The sequence below is a fragment of the Arachis hypogaea genome, chromosome 17 (genome assembly GCF_003086295.3).
Source record: "Arachis hypogaea cultivar Tifrunner chromosome 17, arahy.Tifrunner.gnm2.J5K5, whole genome shotgun sequence".
Classification (NCBI taxonomy): Eukaryota; Viridiplantae; Streptophyta; class Magnoliopsida; order Fabales; family Fabaceae; genus Arachis; species Arachis hypogaea.
The window spans coordinates 97899448-97917904 of record NC_092052.1 but is presented as its reverse complement, the minus strand read 5'-3'; the positions used below and the strand labels follow the sequence as shown (position 1 = coordinate 97917904).

Genomic DNA, 18457 nt, shown 5'->3' with positions numbered 1-18457 from the left:
GAACGTGTAGATAAATAAGAATTTACCTATGACCTGTAACTGATACCAGATGATAAATTTAAGGAGTTTAATAAAGACAAAGCATTAAAGTCCTAAGGGAAGGATTGGAAGGGAGAAGGAAGAAGAATAAGAAAGGACAACACGGGAACGAAAGGGTGTAGAAAAGTAGTGGAAGCAGTAGGATGAAACAAAATTGGCAGATGAAAACCTTAATGAAAAAATCTGAAGAATTAAAGAGGAGGATAGATTTTCCTACTAGACCTCTAAGATACATGTTCTTAGCAATTCAGGTCACTGGAAGAGATTCCCTATTAGACCTTCAAAGAACTTGTCCTTGACAACCTAGATCAGAAGGCTGAAGTTGAAGAAACTACCACGCAGAGTCACCTTAGGTTGAATTTTTCAATCTTCTTCATGCAACAAGCGTAGCAAATCACTCACTTCACTTAGGGTTTGTTTAGACGCCATTTTTGGTAAAAGTGATTTTATATTTGGATATTTCATGTAAAAAGATCTTTTTATCTATCAATTATGTTTGGGTAAAATAAGATAAAAGTACTTTTTTATTCATTTATTTTTTAAAAAACATCTTTTTTTTAAGGAAAAAGATCTCTTAAAAAAAGATGTAAATTTTAACTTTTCAAAAAAATGATTTTTTTCTAGTGCTTTTAGTTTTATTATTAGAAATTTGCCAAATACGGTAAAAAATAAAAAAAAAGGATCTTTTTTCATTGGAAAAGATATTTTTTTATCGATTTAATGGCGCCCAAACAAGCACTTAATCACACAATATAAAAACGTGCATAAAGCAATTGAAAATTTTATTCATCAAAAAGTGTAAATTGTGTCACAAAAAGTGTTTAAATAGATTCCTAACAAATTAGCTAAAAAATAAGATAAGATAATTTAAATCAAATTTGATCTTATTAGAATAGATCAGATTTGATTTAAATTTAAAATTCTTAAAAATATTATTAAGTAAATCAAATCTTCTAATAAACCTTAATAACAAAGCAAATTAAAATATAGGTCTAATAATTTTGAAAATTAATAATAATTTATGCCTTTCACTGAATTTGAAAAGTATTATTGGGCCTCTTGCTGTCCTGACTTAGCCAAATGGACTTTGTCTTTTCTCTCTTGGTTAAAACTTGCTTAATTCCTCATGTATGAGTGTTGTCAAGTTTTCAAAGCTCTCCTTGAACTTCTTTGCTCGTGCTCTAGTGATGGGACCATTCCGAAGTGTGACGTTTCCATTCTGCCGTTAAGCCTTTTGAGTGAAACCTGAAGAGATTTCATGGTGAGCTCTACCCCGTCATCATACTTTTGCTCGCTGCCATCTCCTTTGAAGAATTATTCCTTTGAATATTCCACTTCATCCTATTTGTTAACATCCAACTTAGCCAATTTTTGTACAAATTGTTCAAAGTTGCTGTTACTCGCCTGAATGGCAGCATTACCTGTCATCACCAAATAGTTGTGTAGATTGAGTTGCGGAGACATATTTGAGGTGCATTTCCGGGTTAAAAAGAAAACAAAAGTGTTCACAGATTCTGCTTAGAGTTTATGGTTCAATATTGAAGTATGTTTGCGTATAATTTCTTTCTTATTACCCCAATAATTTTTATGACACATCTTATTCATTTTTCTTATTTTAGATTATTTTTTGTCAAATTCCTGTGAGCAGTTAGTGAAGGATTATCATGCGTGGGCTTCTGGCGATACCTCAAGGGAGCCACTTGGTACTGGTGAAATATGAAATCTCGTCAATAGCGATTGCAGCTGGTGCTGGAAGTAAATTCTAGTGGTTAACTGGTTATAGTTTAAACAAAATCCGATTGTAGCATATGCATGCAAGTTGGTTTGTTATTTCACTATATTTTTATGATACCTTTTCGACGTAATAGTAGGAGTGTGGAAATCAGCAAAATTAGAGCTACTCAGTCAGTCACTACAACATAGTGGTAATTGCAAGCGTTATGGCAATGTAACTTTTGTGCATGCGTTATACTATAGTAAGTAGCAGGTTGGGGGAAGAAAATGCAGCAGAGCTTGTTTAAGGGTTGGGGAATGTGTTCTATCATAAGTCTCTCACAAAATGCTGCTATTTTCTTCTTTTATGACTTGCAGACATTTTTTTGGGTAATAAAAAATGATTCTTTTGTTTCTTTTTATTTTTTTCTTCTCCTGTCAAGATAATAGAAAATGAGTTTACTAATGAGATTTCAGTTAAATATTGAACATTATATTGCCTCTTTACTTTACTAGTACATATCCTGTAATATCTCAGTTGTTTTGGATCATATTTATTATTTGATAATTAATTAGTTAAATTTATATTAATTTAAAATTTAAACTCAAAAAAACTAAGATAATGTACTTAAAAAATTAACATATCTAATTTAAAATTTGAAAATATGGCAACACTAATTTTAGTATTGATATAGTCATAATTTTATATTTATTGGATCTAAATAATCTTTGACTATATGAAAAGATGAGAAAATTATATTGTCTGAATTCAGTTCAAAATCAAATTTAAATTTAATTAGGTAGATAAATTCGTTACAAATTTATAATAGAAAATTAGTGTAATCAATTAGTCTAACATACTATTAGTATTCTATAAATATCTCAAACTATAGTTATTCAATAGATATTTCCAATAGATATTTAAACTTAGTTTTAAGGCAAACTCAATTTTCTATAAATTTGTATCTAATAGATATTTCCAAATATCAAACATAGAAAATTTTGTAGAGATTGTAAAGTGACGATTTAGATTGAAGATTTTATCTAATTGCGAGTTAGATTTTTCTAATACAATCTGCACATATCTAAGTCATTTGAGTATTTTCTTTTTCATTCCATTCCCATTTTTTACACAAAAATGTTAAGTGACCTATCTCCTCTATGGTCTGTCGTCTCTATAGGTTGTCATTTTGATAAACCTCAATTTTGTAGTTTATCTTGTGCTTAATTTGGGGGATTTTATTAATTTATCTCACATTTATTCAATGAAATAGCATGGTTTTGTAATTCTCCCTGAATTTGTGCTTAAGAGTGAAAACATGCTTTCTAGGCCTTAAATTTGCCAATTTTAATTCACCTTAATTCCATTCGATGCCTTGATATGTTTGTTGAGTGATTTCAGATTCATAAGGCAAGTATTGGATGGAAGAAGTGAAGAGAAAAGCATGCAAAGTGGAGAATTAATGAAGAAATGAGCATTTGGAGAATTGAAGGCCACGCGCACGCGTCACCCACGCGTACGCGTGAGAAGGACATTTGCAAAGCCACGCGCACGCGTCGTCCACGCGCACGCGTGACGAGCGGCATGTGACTCACTTAAAGTGAATTCGCTGGGGGTGATTTCTGACCTTTTCAGGCCCAAATCCAACTCATTTCTGAGGTTATTTCATGCAGAATTGAAGAATGGACAAAGGGGATAGCAATTAGATTAGGTTAGGAAGCATGTAGGTTAGTTTTCTAGAGAGAGAATCTCCCTCTTCTCTCTAGAATTAGGGTTCTTAGGTTAATTTTCATCTTAGATCTAGGTTTAAATTTTTGTTTTCATCTTGTTTCTTTTACATTTTCATGTTCTAGTAGTTTAATTCCCTAGTTTCTTCTTGTTAATTTTTCTCTTTATGCCTCTTTTTATGTGTATGATCTATTGTTGGATTTGGCTTTCATTTAATGCATTTTGATGTTTGATGTTCTTTTATTGTTGATTTGAGTTGTCATTGTTATTTTCTTACAATTGGTAGTTGTAGAATTTATATTTCTTGCAATTTATTATGCTTTCCTTTTATGCCTTCCAAGTGTTTGATAAAATGCTTGGTTGGATGTTAGAATAGATTTTTGAGCATTCTTGGCTTGGAAAGAGAAATTAGGCAATATTGAGTCATTAATACCCAACTTATGTTGGTGATCTAGAGTTGTTAGTTAATATTGTTTCCATTGACGCTAGTGTTTTGCTAATTCAATTAGTAAGTTGACTAGGACTTTTGGATTGAGATTAACTAGTCTTATTTGACTTTCTATTGTACCTTCTTCCAATGTTGGAGATGATGAAATAGGATAAGCTCTTGTTAATTATTGTTATGATTAGTGACTAGGATAGAAAGCCTATATTCTCAATCCTTGCCATGAATGTCTGTCTTTATTAATTGCTTTCTTTAATTGTTTGCTTTATTATCTAGCCATTTAATTTCTTGCACTTTTACCGACCCACCCATTGGATACCGTAACCAATAATACGTATACCTCACTGCAATTCCTTGAGAAGACGACCCGGGACTAATACTCTCGGTTACTTTTATTGGGTTGGACTTGTGACAACCAAAACTTTTAAACTTTGATTGAGTATTATTTGTTGGTTGGGAACTATACTATCAACGGAATTATTTGTGTGAAATTCCTAACCGACGAAAATACTACATCAAGTTTTTGGCGCCGTTGTCGGGGAATTGCAATGTGTGCTTGTTATTGGTTATTGTGTATATGTGAATATTGTGAATATGTTTGCTTTTTTGCTTCTTTGTTAGTTTTTGCTAGTTTTAGGCTTTGGTTTTCTTTGTTTCTTGTTAGTTTTTGTTTTCATTTCCTCTAGCTACTATGAATTCTCACTCCTTTGGCTATGAGTTTGGTTCAAACTATGTTGTAGGGAATGGAAGCTACAATGACAACATGCATCAAGGATAGAGCAATCAAAGATGGGAGGAGCCTCAAGCATTTGATCAACCTTCATGGCAACAACCTCCCCCAATGTACTACGATCAAGAGCCATACCATGATTCATACCAATCTAATGTTTGTGGTAACCCTCATTGTAATTGTCAACCACAACCACCACATACATATGACCCCTAACTGACATATCCATCATATTCTCTGTAAGCAGACTCCGCCTTACAGGTATGACATTCCTAGCCATGTATGAATTGATATCCTCTGCAAGTGACCCCAGGCTATCAGTTGCAGGTGCAGCTCTCAATAGCTGTGTATCACTGGAAAGCGTTCTGTGGTCGTACCACTATCTATATTTGACTACCTTCACCACGCAGTAGATGAACATACAATAGATGATTATACCATAAGATTCAACTCTTTATGCTCATTCTAATTTACCTCTTTTCTCTTTGCCTCTTTGTGCTGCTCTTGTTTCTCTTCTTAACTTTTGTATATATAACTTATGTCAATTTCGGTATGAATAGTTAGCCTGTCCCAAACATAGGTTCATTATGTCTATGCTAAACTAATACGACTTTTCATGTAATACCTAACCCTAGCTGCAATTCAAATACTAACTATATTGGTCCTAGAACACTTCACTAATCACCATTTATCTTTACCATTAAGACTTTACCGACTTTCTCTTTGATTTTTATCTTTTCTTCAACATTTTATCTTTCTTTTATCTTTATCTCACTAATATGTTATCACCACTCTCTAAGTAATTTATGAAGATAATTATGAGATTCTGAGCTTAAAGTTGTCTTCTAAAGGCTTTTACGAAAAATTGCCTTTTGCTATTATATTATTATTTTAATAATATTTTAATCCAATTTTTCGAAAATTATAGTTTGACCCTGCAAATTTTATAAAAAGTATATTTTGACCCCCTTAACTTTTGATATTTATACTTTAACCCATTAAACTTTGGTATTTATACCCTCTAACACAAAAATATTTGCACTTTGGCCCCTCCCAAGATAAAAGGTGATTCTTCGTTGTTCTTCATCAAACTCAAAGTGTTCTTCTTGTTCTTCATAAATTCTTCAGATTCTTACCTGTTTTTCAATCTTTTCGGTAACCGGTTTTTACCGCCACCAAAACCCCTTAATTTCCACTTAATTTCAACACAATTTCGATCTTAATTTGAGGGTTAGGATTTTGGTTTTTCTAGCTTCCAAGAACATGAAATTCATAGCTTGATTTTTATCAAATTTTCACCAAAATTTCATCATGAATCTCTCATATAAGCAATAAATTTCAAGCATAACCAAACCATATCATAATCACAAAAAATCAAGATAAATTTTACCAAACCCTACCTTGATTTTTAGCTTCTTATTCGGCTATGCTTCAAGGTGTTCCTAGAGGACTTTTTCCTCCTAAATCACATCAAAAACAACTTTAAACCCTCAAAACCCTAACTGACCAAACCTTCACTCACCAGTTACAATGAGATTTCTCACCTTAATCGTGCTGAAATTTGACGTTTCTTGGCCCTCAAGTTAAGCTAAGCATGATACCTATGGATGAATATCAAGAAAACACACGTTTATGCATGTGTTCTTGAAACCGAATTCAAAGGGAAGGAGAATAGCCATCTCACCTTATTTCTAGTCTCGATAAGTCACATGGTTCTGAAAAGAAAGAAGAGAGGATCATTTTGACGAGATTAGAGTTTTGATTTGGGTTTTAGTTCAGAGAAAATCAAGCATTGAAGATCAACAACCAAGAATTTTTCTCGCTTTTGTCTCTAAGTTTTTGGCCACAAAGAGGAAATGAAACAGCCTTGGAGGTGTTGGGGTTGAAGGGAGAGCCGTGATTGGCTGGTGTGGGTGGTGGTTTAAAAAAATATTAAAATATTAGGTGTATAATTACTAAAATTAGATGTATTAGAATACAAGTATCAACACATCTAGAGATTACTATCTGAGATACTAGTACAGAAGATATATAATGTGGCATTAGCATTGCTAATGTCATCAAAGGGTGCTGGTATTAACTTGCACCAGAAGACTGTGAACCCGATTAAACTGATCTCCTGTTTTTCACTAAAACAGATCAAATAATATTAAAATATTATTCAAGCAGATCTAATATTAATATAATAATAATAATAATAATATATGACTATTTCTCTTCTCTCATGAATCGAGTTTGGCTTGTCAAACTAAGACTAAGTACGAAAACCAGAATCTAAAACTCCAAACCAAAACGGCTCAAAAACTAGGTTCTTCGTGACTGTGGCACCAAGCTGATCTTAAAAGAAATTCTTACCTAGTGAAAACATGATGATGATGAATATCGAGGTTCTTGATAATAAAGTAGAGGTGCTTCATTTCCTAATCTTCTGAAGAACTCGTATCTTTAGAAAAGGTCTCGTGTATCAAAAAACTAGGATGTTATATTCTACCCTCCTAAAAGACAATTTTCGCCCTCAAAATTTTAGTTACATTAGAAGATGTGGGTAGTCAGCTTTTCTCTTGTCTTCTAGATCCCACATCTGCTCCTCTTCTCTGCTTTGTCCCTAAGCTACTTTGACTAAATGAACTGTCTTGCTTCTCAGTTGTTTGTTGCTCTTCTCCACTATCTTGACTGGCGATGCTTGATATGTCAAATTGTTTTGTAACTATACTATTTTTGGTTGTAAAATGTGACTCTCATCGGGAATATTGATGAGCGGATAATTTCTACGCTTTTTGGCATTATTTTTACATAGTTTTTAGTATGATTTAGTTAGTTTTTAGTATATTTTTATTAGTTTTTAAATAAAAATCACATTTCTGGACTTTACTATGAGTTTGTGTATTTTTCTGTAATTTTAGGTAATTTCTGGCTGAAATTGAGGGACTTGAGCAAAAATCTGATTCAGAGGCTGAAGAAGGACTGCAGATGATGTTGGATTCAGACCTCCCTGCACTCAAAGTAGATTTTTTGGAGCTACAGAAACCCAATTGGCGCGTTCTCAATTGGGTTGAAAAGTAGACATCCAGGGCTTTCCATCAATATATAATAGTCCATACTTTGCCCGAATTTAGACGACACAAACTGGCATTTAACGCCAAAAACAAGTCACAAACTGGCGTTTAACTCCAAGGAAGACCTCTACACGTGAAAGCTTCAATGCTCAGCCCAAGCACACACCAAGTGGGCCCGAAAGTGAATTTTTACATCATTTACTTATCTCTGTAAACCCTAGTAACTAGTTTAGTATAAATATGACTTTTTACTATGGTATTTATATCTTTTGGATATTTTATGTTCAGAGATCACGTTTGGGGAGGCTGGCCATTTGGCCATGCCTAGATCTTGTTCTTATGTATTTTCAACGGTGGAGTTTCTACACACCATAGATTAAGGTGTGGAGCTCTGCTGTTCCTCATGAATTAATGCAAAGTACTATTATTTTTCTATTCAATTCAAGCTTATTCTTATTCTAAGATATTCATTCGCACCCAAGAACATGATGAATGTGTTGATTATGTGACACTCATCACCATTCTCACCTATGAACGCGTGCCTAACAACCACTTCCGTTCTACATGAAAACAAACTTGAATGCGTATCTCTTAGCCTCCATTCAGAAAGATCGGAGTCTTCGTGGTATAAGCTAGAATTATTGGCGGCCATTCCTGAGATTCGGAAAGTCTAAACCTTGTCTGTGGTATTTCGAGTAGGATCTGGGAAGGGATGACTGTGACGAGCTTCAAACTCGTGGGTGTTGGGCGTAGTGACAGACGCAAAAGGATCAATGGATTCTATTCCAACATGATCGAGAACCGACAGATGATTAGCCATGCGGTGACAGTGCATTTGGACCATTTTCACTAAGAAGTAAGAAAGCAGTAGGAAAGCAGAGGTTCAGAAGGAACAAAAGTAACTCCATACGCTTATCTGAAATTCTCACCAATGAATTACATAAGTATTTCTATCCTATTTTATATTTTAATTATATTTTAATTATCAAATCTCCATAACCATTTGAATCCACCTGACTGAGATTTACAAGGTGACCATAGCTTGCTTCAAGCCAACAATCTCCGTGGGATCGACCCTTACTCACATAAGGTTTATTACTTGGATGACCCAGTGCACTTGCTGGTTAGTTGTGCGAAGTTGTGAAAAAGAATTAAGATTATGAACGTGCGCACCAAGTTTTTGGCGCCGTTGATGGGGAATGAACAATCACGATTTCATGCACCAAGTTTTTGGCGCCGTTGCCGGGGATTGTTTGAGTTTGGACAACTAACGGTTCATCTAGTTGCTCAGATTAGGTAATTTTATTTTAATTTTAAAGTTTTTGTTTTATTCTTTTTATTTTTGATAAATTTTCAAAAATAAATAAATAAATAAATTATTCTATGGCTTCAGAAATTTTAAGAATGAATTCTAGAGTTTCACGATGATCTGTTGAAGTCTGGCTGGCTGTGAAGCCATGTCTAATCCTTTGGACCGAGATTTCAACTTATCATCACAAGAGTCCGTGGACTCCGATCTGATCAGCCGTTGTATGCCTAATTTGTATGCTAAAGCTTGGCTGGCCATTGGCCATGTCTAGTATTTTGGACCGGAGCTTTTGACACAAAAATTGTTGTGGGTAAGGAATTTCACAAAATATTTATATTGCAAGTATAGCTCCAAACCAACAAAGAACTCTCGCATCAAATTAAATTTTAGGTTGTCACAAAGAACAAACCCCAAATAAGAAATAACCGGAGTATTTTGGACTCCGGATCGTCTCACAAGGAATTGCAATAAAGTGTTTGATTATTGGCTATGAAAGGGGGTAAGGGGGTTTTGGTTTATAAGAGGGGCAAGAAATTAAATGACAAGAAAAGTAAAGAGAGTAATTAAAGAAAGCAAGTGATAAAGAGAGACATTCATGGCAAGTGTTGAGATCATAGGCTTTCTATCCTAGTCATGCAATGATTAATTCATCTTATTTAGTCAACTCCAACAAATAGGGAGAAAGTCAAATAAGATTAATCAATCATGTCACAAATATAAACAAGAATTTATCTTATTACGTCATCCCCGACAATGGAGGAAGGTATCATGTTATCCTCATACTCGGAGAAAGTCTAACAAGACTAGCTAATCTCAATCCAAAAGTCCTAATCAACTCACTAATTAACTTAGCAAAAGATTAGCGTCAATGGAAACAATATTCCAAAAGTCCTAATCAACTTACTAATTTAATTAGCAAAAGATTAGCGTCAATGGAAACAATATTAGCTAACAACTCTAGATCACCAACATGAGTTGGGTTTCCATGACTCAAGATTGCCCAATTACTCTTTTCAAGCTAAGAATGCTCAAAATCTACTCTAAAGCCCAACCAAGCATTTTGTCAAACACTTGGTAGGTATAAAAGGAAAGCATGATAAATGATAAGAAATAGTAAAATCTACCAACTACAAATTGCAAGGAAAGTAAATCAACAATTCAAATCATCAATTAAAAGAACATCAACATTAAATTTCATTAAATGTAAACAAGATCCAACATGAGTATTCATAAACATAAAGAGACATAAAAGTAAAATTAACATAAAAACTAAGAAGAATAGAGTAGTAGAAGCAAGAATTCATAAAAGAATTAAGATGAAAACATGTAATTGAACCTAGATCTAAGAGAAATTAACCTAACCTAATTCTAGAGAGAAGAGGGAGATTCTCTCTCTAGAAACTAAACTACATGATGCTAATGCTACAAACAATTGCTCCCCCCTTGTCCAAGCTTGAATTCTGCATGAAATAGCATTAGAAATGAGTTGGGTTGGGCCCAAAGTGCTTCAGAAATCGCTGGGGGCGATTTCTCTTTAGTGGGCCATGGACAGAATCGGCGCGCACGCATACATGGAGCGTGCGCGCCCTGAGTGTGAAGTAACATATAGCAAATTTTATATCATTTCAAAGCCCCGGATGTTAGCTTTCCAACGCAACTAGAACCGCTTCATTTGGACCTATGTAGCTCAAGTTATGGTCGTTTGAGTGCAAAGAGGTTAGGCTTGACAACTTTACGGTTCCTTCATTTCTTCATGAGTTCTCCCACTTTGCATGCTTTTCTCCTCACTCCTTCCATCCAATACTTGCCTTATGAACCTGAAATCACTCAACAAATATATCAAGGCATCGAATGGAATTAAAGTGAATTAAAATCACCAATTTTAGGGCCTAAAAAGCATGTTTTCACATTTAAGCACAAATCAAAGGAGAATTGCAAAACCATGCTATTTTATTGAATAAATGTGAGAAAAGGTGATAAAATCCCCCAAATTAAGCACAAGATAAACCACAAAATTGGGGTTTATCAAATCTCCCCATACTTAAACTAAGTATGTCCTCATGCTAAACTCAAGAAAGAAGCAAAGGGGTATCAACATTTATTCAATGCAAACTAACTAAATGCAATCTATCTATATGCAATCTATCTACATGAATGCATCCACTTAGTCAAAATAAATTAATTCCCAAGAATACACATACAAACACAAGGGCTAAGGCAATAGCAATCACTCAACCCACAATTAAATTGAATTATTAAAAAGATTTTACAAACTTGCAAGAAAAGAGATGATCATGGGTGGAAACATGTAATTGAGCAATCGAACCCTCACCGGATGTGTATCCGCTCTAGGCACTCAAGTGTATGGGGTTGATTCACTCAATTCTCCCCTAATCATTCTTTCCAAGATTTGTTTTTCATCTAACAATCAACAATTACTTTATGCATGCATACAAATATCATGAGGACTTTCCCATAGGTTGTAATGGGGCTAGGTCAAGGTAGGATGCATATGGTCAAGTGAGCTTGAAATTTGAATCTTTGACTAACTTAAACTTCCCACCTAACCTATGACAACCTATACAATTTTAAACAAACCTAACTACCCATTCTTCACTTTTTTCACACACTCATGCATTCTCTTTTTGATCACCACCCATATGCATTGACTTTTATTGAACCTTGCTTTGGGGCATTTTGTCCTCTTTTTATTTCTTTTTCTCTTTTTTTTTTTCTATTATTATTATTATTTTTTTTCTTTTTTTTTCAAACTAAAATATTTACATGAGCATCAATGCATATGGTTTACACATGATTAATACATGAGTATGTACCCAATTCCCAAGATTCTCAACACAAATACAAAAACACACTTTTATCTCTACCCAATGTTCCTAACTCTCCCAAAATTAAATGATAAATACTCTCACTAGCCTAAGCTAATCAAAGATCCAAATTAAGGGATATTTATTGTTTTTCACTTAGGCTTGTAATGTGTTACAATTAAGAACAAGTGGGTTAAGCATAGGCTCAAAATCGGCTAACAATGAAAGATAAAAGGTAGGCTATTTGGGTAAGTGAGCTATTTGAACAATGGCCTCAATCATGTAAATGCATGTATACATAAAATAATGGACATATAGAATTAAACAAATCAAAGATTACAATCATAGAAAGAGAATAATGCACACAAGAATGAAAATAAGTGGTTATATATGATGTAACCACACAATTAGGCTCAAATCTCACATGCTTATGTTCTTAGCTCAAAAATCATGTTCCACAAAGTATATAATTCAAGCAAGTTCTAAAAAATTTTTTTTTTCAATTGGGGTGTCCTATAGATAAAATCCTTGGAAAATATCATGATTTTGACTAAGCTTAATATACACATATGCAATGCAACCAAAAATCCTAAAAGACCTAAAAATGAAATGCAAAAGTGTTGGGATTAGAAACTTGTCACCCAAAAATGCCGAGCGGTCGGACGACCTCCCCACACTTAAAAGTTTGCACCGTCCTCGGTGCATCCAAAGATGAACAAGGGGGTTCGGCGACTTTCCTAGTTGCTACCTTCAGTTGGTAGGTCAACCGATGCTGCGTGTTCTTCTCCCGCTTCCATTTTTGCTTATGATGACTCATCCTGAACATAGAAAACAGGAGATAATAAGACAAGTAAATGCACAAGCAAGGAAGCATGGATTGTTGGAATGAGGTAAATCACTAGAAATGAGTGAGTGAATTAGTGTGGCATTAATGAAAAATAAGTGTGTGGGTCCTAACTTGCATGCGGTTTAGAACTCACACCCTAGTATTTAAAAATTATGTCACAATTATACAAAATAAAACATGCACTTCACTCATTCTAGTGTGCTTGAGATACTTTAAAAGACTTGTAGGTTAAGGCAACCAAACAAGTAGTGAAGAAGCATAAAAGCATTCAAGCAAAAATCAAGCAATTGTGAAATTGGATAATGCATGGACATTGATTGATGTGTAGGTAGACTTAGTGAACAAAATGGTATATAAAACTCACACAATAATCAATGACACATATTGAAGTTGTTGCAACACCTAAGTGACATAGAGGTGAAACACATGGATGCTATGGGACTTAGGAAAAAGAAGATAGAAGTGAAAATCAATCACATAGCAAGCATGGTCCACAAAGCTTAGAAAGCTCAAAAATATGTCACTAGGTAAACTTTCGATCCAATTTCACGATTCCACAGACTCAATGCATGAAATAGGTGATGATCAATTAGAACAAGCATCCTAAAAAAATGCATTGATAATGTACAATTGCCTAACAATAGATGATGAATGCATGGTGGCCAAAACTTGCAATTCAAAAGAGTTAAGAAGCTTAAAGGCAATGTAACATTCACTTGGTGCTCACAAATGTTCAACATGAAAATTCAAAACCAAGTAATAAATTGCAACCTCCATAATGGAATCCAACAATGACAATAACAACAATGATGTTAAACTAACATCCTATTAATAAGCAGCAGCAGTAAACAGTAAACAAGATTAATAATCCAACACTTATAATGGAAAAAAAAATTAAACTAACTAACTAACTAAAAGAAATGGTATTACATGGTGCTTGGTAGTGTTGGATGATGTTTAAAGGGTGGAAGGAAAAGAAGAAGGAAAGAAATGGAAAGAGGAGAAGAAAAGAAGGTGAGTGAAACAGGGCAATCCACGCGTGCGCGTCATGAGCGCGTAAGCGTGGGTTGATGAAATGGAAGCGACGCGTACACGTGCAGTGCGCGTACACGTGCATGGCAAGGCAGAGAGTCGATGCGGACGCGCAAGGTACGCGTACGCACGCCTTTGGGCACAAAGTTGGCACACTTCAGGCACAACTCTCGGGTGAATGTTTGGAGGGGTGGAAAAACTCAATCCACGCGTACACGTACATGGCGCGTGCGCGTGGATGGCCAAAAATACTTGGGCACGCGTACGCGTAGAGTGCGCGTGCGCGTGGGTGGTGCTCTATTTTTCAAAATTTTTCCAAGTTCTTGCACCAATCCAAGCATTCTAAACCTCTGAACAACTACGAAAACACCACAAAACCTTATTTAACCTACTAGAATCCTAATTAAACTCAACTAATCAAACAAGATATGAAATTAAACTAATTACCAATATGTAGAAAAGGGAAAAATGAAAAGAATTTACCATGGTGGGTTGTCTCCCACCTAGCACTTTTGTTTATTGTCCTTAAGTTGGATTTATGGGGAGCTCTTCATCAAGGTGGCTTGTGCTTGAATCCATCTTTGAACATCCACCAATGCTTGGACTTCCATTGTGCTTCATCATTCAAAGTTAATAACTCCAAGCCTTGATGGAGTTCCTCACAAACCATAGGCTCCCAAAGTTGATTTTCCTTGTGCGATCCGGGATCCCACACTTTGTTTTCACACCCATCTTTAAATTGATCATCATGATTCCAATTGGGTGGTTTAGCCTTAGAATTCTCAAAGAAGCCTCCAAACATTCTCCTAGATCCATGCCATTTGGTTTTACACCAACCATTGCCATTCAACTTTGAGCATGCAACCATCATGAACTTAGAGTGGTGTGTCCAACCACTACACAACTCTCTCTTACTCTTAATTCCACAAAGAGCTCTAAGTTGACCATCATTTTCAATCAAACCATATTCAAGTGGGAAAGTAAAGATTAGAGATAAGAATTTTACTCACTTGAATGTTGTGTAGGATGGTGACTTAGGAAGGGGGACCTCCCCACACTTAGCCAATGCGAGGTCTACGCCCTTGTGCTCTTCCTTGACTACCTCCACCTCTTCACAAGCTTCTTCAAATTCAACCTCTTCCTCTTGGTAGCTCTCTTCCAATTTAATCTCTTCTTCATTGCTTACCAAGGCCATGGGAGGTGAGGTGTCTTCTTCCGTACCCTCTATGTCAAACTCAATTGGAGAGGATTCAATTATACATAAGAATTCTTCAATGATTGAATCCATCTCTTGGTCAACCTCTTCAAAGGCTTCAACCACTTCTTCCGGCTCAATTGTCTCAACTTCCTCCCCTTATGATAATCCTTGCTTTAACTCCTCTTCTTTACCTTGAAGCTCTAAACTCACTCCCTCACTATGCTCCTTGGTTTCTTCTCCACATTCGTCAATGGGAGTGCCTTGGTCGCTTAGGCTTAGTCGGGAGGAGGCCATATTGCTAACGGCTTCCACTAGGATAGTCATCTTGGCTCCTAGCTCTTTAAACTTCTTTTCATCCTCCTCTTGTCGCCTTAAGATATGAGATTCAAGATCTCTCGATTCATGCGTGGGGGCTTCATCGGGAGGTGATGGTGGAAGAGAAGGTTCATTGTTTGGGAGGAAGGTATCATGTTTGGAAGTTGGTTCATCTTGGTAAGGGTATGGAGTTGTATATTGAGGTGGTTCTTGAGAGTAGTTGTGTTGGAATTGTGGTGGTTCCATGTGTGGTTCATATGGTTCATAAGGTGGTTGATATGGTGGATAAGTGTTAGGGTCATATAGGAGTGTTTGGTGGTATGGAGCTTGTGAGTAAGGTGGTTCAAAATTAGGTTGAGGGGGTGGTTCATAGGCATATGGTGGTGGTTGTTGACAATTATAATAAGGGTCACCACATCCATTAGATTGATATGCATTAGGATGAGAGTTATACCCATAAGAATTCGGAGGTTGTTGTTGCCAATAAGGTTGATCAATCCCTTGAGGCTCCTCCCATCTTTGATTGCTCCATCTTTGATGCATATTCTCATTATAGTTCCCATTTCCTACAACATAATTTGAGCCAAACTCATAGCCAAAAGGGGTGAGAATTCATGATAACAAATAAAAACAAAAGCTAACAAAAATAAGCAACTACTCCTAAGGCTAACAAAAACTAACAAATAAGCAAAAGGCAAACATATTCACAATATTCATAATAGCCATTAACATAACACCATTGCAACTCCCCGGCAACGGCGCCATTAATTTGACACAAAAATTGTTGTGGGTAAGGAATTTCACAAAATATTTACGTTGCAAGTATAGCTCCAAACCAACAAACAACTCTCGCATCAAATTAAATTTTAGGTTGTCACAAAGAACAAACCCCAAATAAGAAATAACCGGAGTATTTTGGACTCCGGGTCATCTCACAAGGAATTGCAATAAAGTGTTTGATTATTGGCTATGAAAGGGGGTAAGGGGGTTTTGATTTATAAGAGGGGCAAGAAATTAAATGACAAGAAAAGTAAAGAGAGTAATTAAAGAAAACAAGTGATAAAGAGAGACATTCATGGCAAGTGTTGAGATCATAGGCTTTCTATCCTAGTCATGCAATGATTAATTCATCTTATTTAGTCAACTCCAACAAATAGGGAGAAAGTCAAACAAGATTAATCAATCATGTCACAAATATAAACAAGAATTTATCTTATTACGTCATCCCCGACGATGGAGGAAGGTATCATGTTATCCTCATAGTCGGAGAAAGTCTAACAAGACTAGCTAATCTCAATCCAAAAGTCCTAATCAACTCACTAATTAACTTAGCAAAAGATTAGCGTCAATGGAAACAATATTCCAAAAGTCCTAATCAACTTACTAATTTAATTAGCAAAAGATTAGCGTCAATGGAAACAATATTAGCTAACAACTCTAGATCACCAACATGAGTTGTGTTTCCATGACTCAAGATTGTCCAATTACTCTTTCCAAGCCAAGAATGCTCAAAATCTACTCTAAAGCCCAACCAAGCATTTTTTCAAACACTTGGTGGGTATAAAAGGAAAGCATGGTAAATGATAAAAAATAGTAAAATCTACCAACTACAAATTGCAAGGAAAGTAAATCAACAATTCAAATCATCAATTAAAAGAACATCAACATTAAATTTTATTAAATGTAAACAAGATCCAACATGAGTATTCATAAACATAAAGAGACATAAAAGTAAAATTAACATAAAAACTAAGAAGAATAGAGTAGTAGAAGCAATAATTCATAAAAGAATTAAGATGAAAACATGTAATTGAACCTAGATCTAAGAGAAATTAACCTAACCTAATTCTAGAGAGAAGAGGAAGATTCTCTCTCTAGAAACTAAACTACATGATGCTAATGCTACAAACAATTGCTCCCCCCTTGCCCAAGCTTGAATTTTGCATGAACTAGCATCAGAAATGAGTTGGGTTGGGCCCAAAGTGCTTCAGAAATCGCTGGGGGCGATTTCTCTTTAGTGGGCCATGGACAGAATCGGCGCGCACGCGTACATGGCGCATGCGCGCCCCTGAGCGCGAAGTAACATATGGCAAATTTTATATCATTTCGAAGCCCCGGATGTTAGCTTTCAACGCAACTAGAACAGCCTCATTTGGACCTCTGTAGCTCAAGTTATGGTCGTTTGAGTGCGAAGAGGTCAGGCTTGACAAGTTTATGGTTCCTTCATTTCTTCATGAGTTCTCCCACTTTGCATGCTTTTCTCCTCACTCCTTCCATCCAATACTTGCCTTATGAACCTGAAATCACTCAACAAATATATCAAGGCATCGAATGGAATTAAAGTGAATTAAAATCACCAATTTTAGGGCCTAAAAAGCATGTTTTCACATTTAAGCACAAATCAAGGGAGAATTGCAAAACCATGCTATTTCATTGAATAAATGTGAGAAAAGGTGATAAAATCCCCCAAATTAAGCACAAGATAAACCACAAAATTGGGGTTTATCAGCTTTCACTGAAAGCTTGGCTGGCTAGTAAGCCATGTCTAATTCCTGGACCGGAGTTTTAGACTAACATTGCATGATTCTTGGAATTCTCATTAGAAATTTTGAAATCCTTATTTTTTTTTCCAATTAATTTTCGAAAAAAATCCCAAAAAATTAATAAAATCATAAAACCAAAAATAATTTTATGTTTCTTGTTTGAGTCTAGTGTCAACTATTAAGTTTGGTGTCAATTGCATGTCTTTATTCTTCTTGCATTTTTCGAAAGTGTGTTCATGTGTTCTTCATGATCTTCAAGTTGTTCTTGATGATCTTCTTTGTTTGATCTTTGCATTTTCATGTTTTATGTCTTTTCTTATTTTTCATATGCATTTTCAGTTTGTTAGTGTCTAAAGTTTGAAAATTTCTAAGTTTAGTGTCTTGCATGTTTTTCTTTTCTTAAAATTTTCAAAAATAAGTTCTTGGTGTTCATCTTGACATTCAAAGTGTTCTTGCATGCATTGTGTGTTTTAATTCATAATTTTTATGTCTTGTGTCTTTTTTGTGTTTTTCTCTCTCCTCATTAAAAATTCAAAAATAAAAAAAAATCTTTCCCTTATTCTCTCATAAATTTTCGAAAATTTGAGTTGACTTTTTCAAAACTTTTTAAAAATTTAGTTGTTTCTTTTTAGCCAAGTCAAAATTTTCAATTTAAAAATCCTATCTTTTCAAAACT

The 18457-nt window shown here is 35.0% G+C and overlaps 1 protein-coding gene across 12 annotated transcripts in view; it reads left to right on the top strand.

The window, feature by feature from the left end:
* LOC112764209 (uncharacterized) overlaps window positions 1–2174 on the top strand; it is a 28608-nt gene extending 26434 nt beyond the window's left edge. For 10 of the 12 annotated variants that reach the window (XR_011875387.1, XR_011875388.1, XR_003815078.2 and 7 more), the window contains one exon: window positions 1688–2174. Coding sequence is in view for 8 of the 12 variants with exons in the window: in XM_025809759.2 (XP_025665544.1) it covers window positions 1688–1759 (72 nt within the window). In the remaining 4 variants the exon portion in view is untranslated. Of the gene's footprint in view, window positions 1–1658 lie in introns of all 12 variants that reach the window. The other 2 variants (XM_072223015.1, XM_025809760.3) reach the window with 1 other exon arrangement.
* The last annotated feature ends 16283 nt before the right edge of the window (window positions 2175–18457 follow it).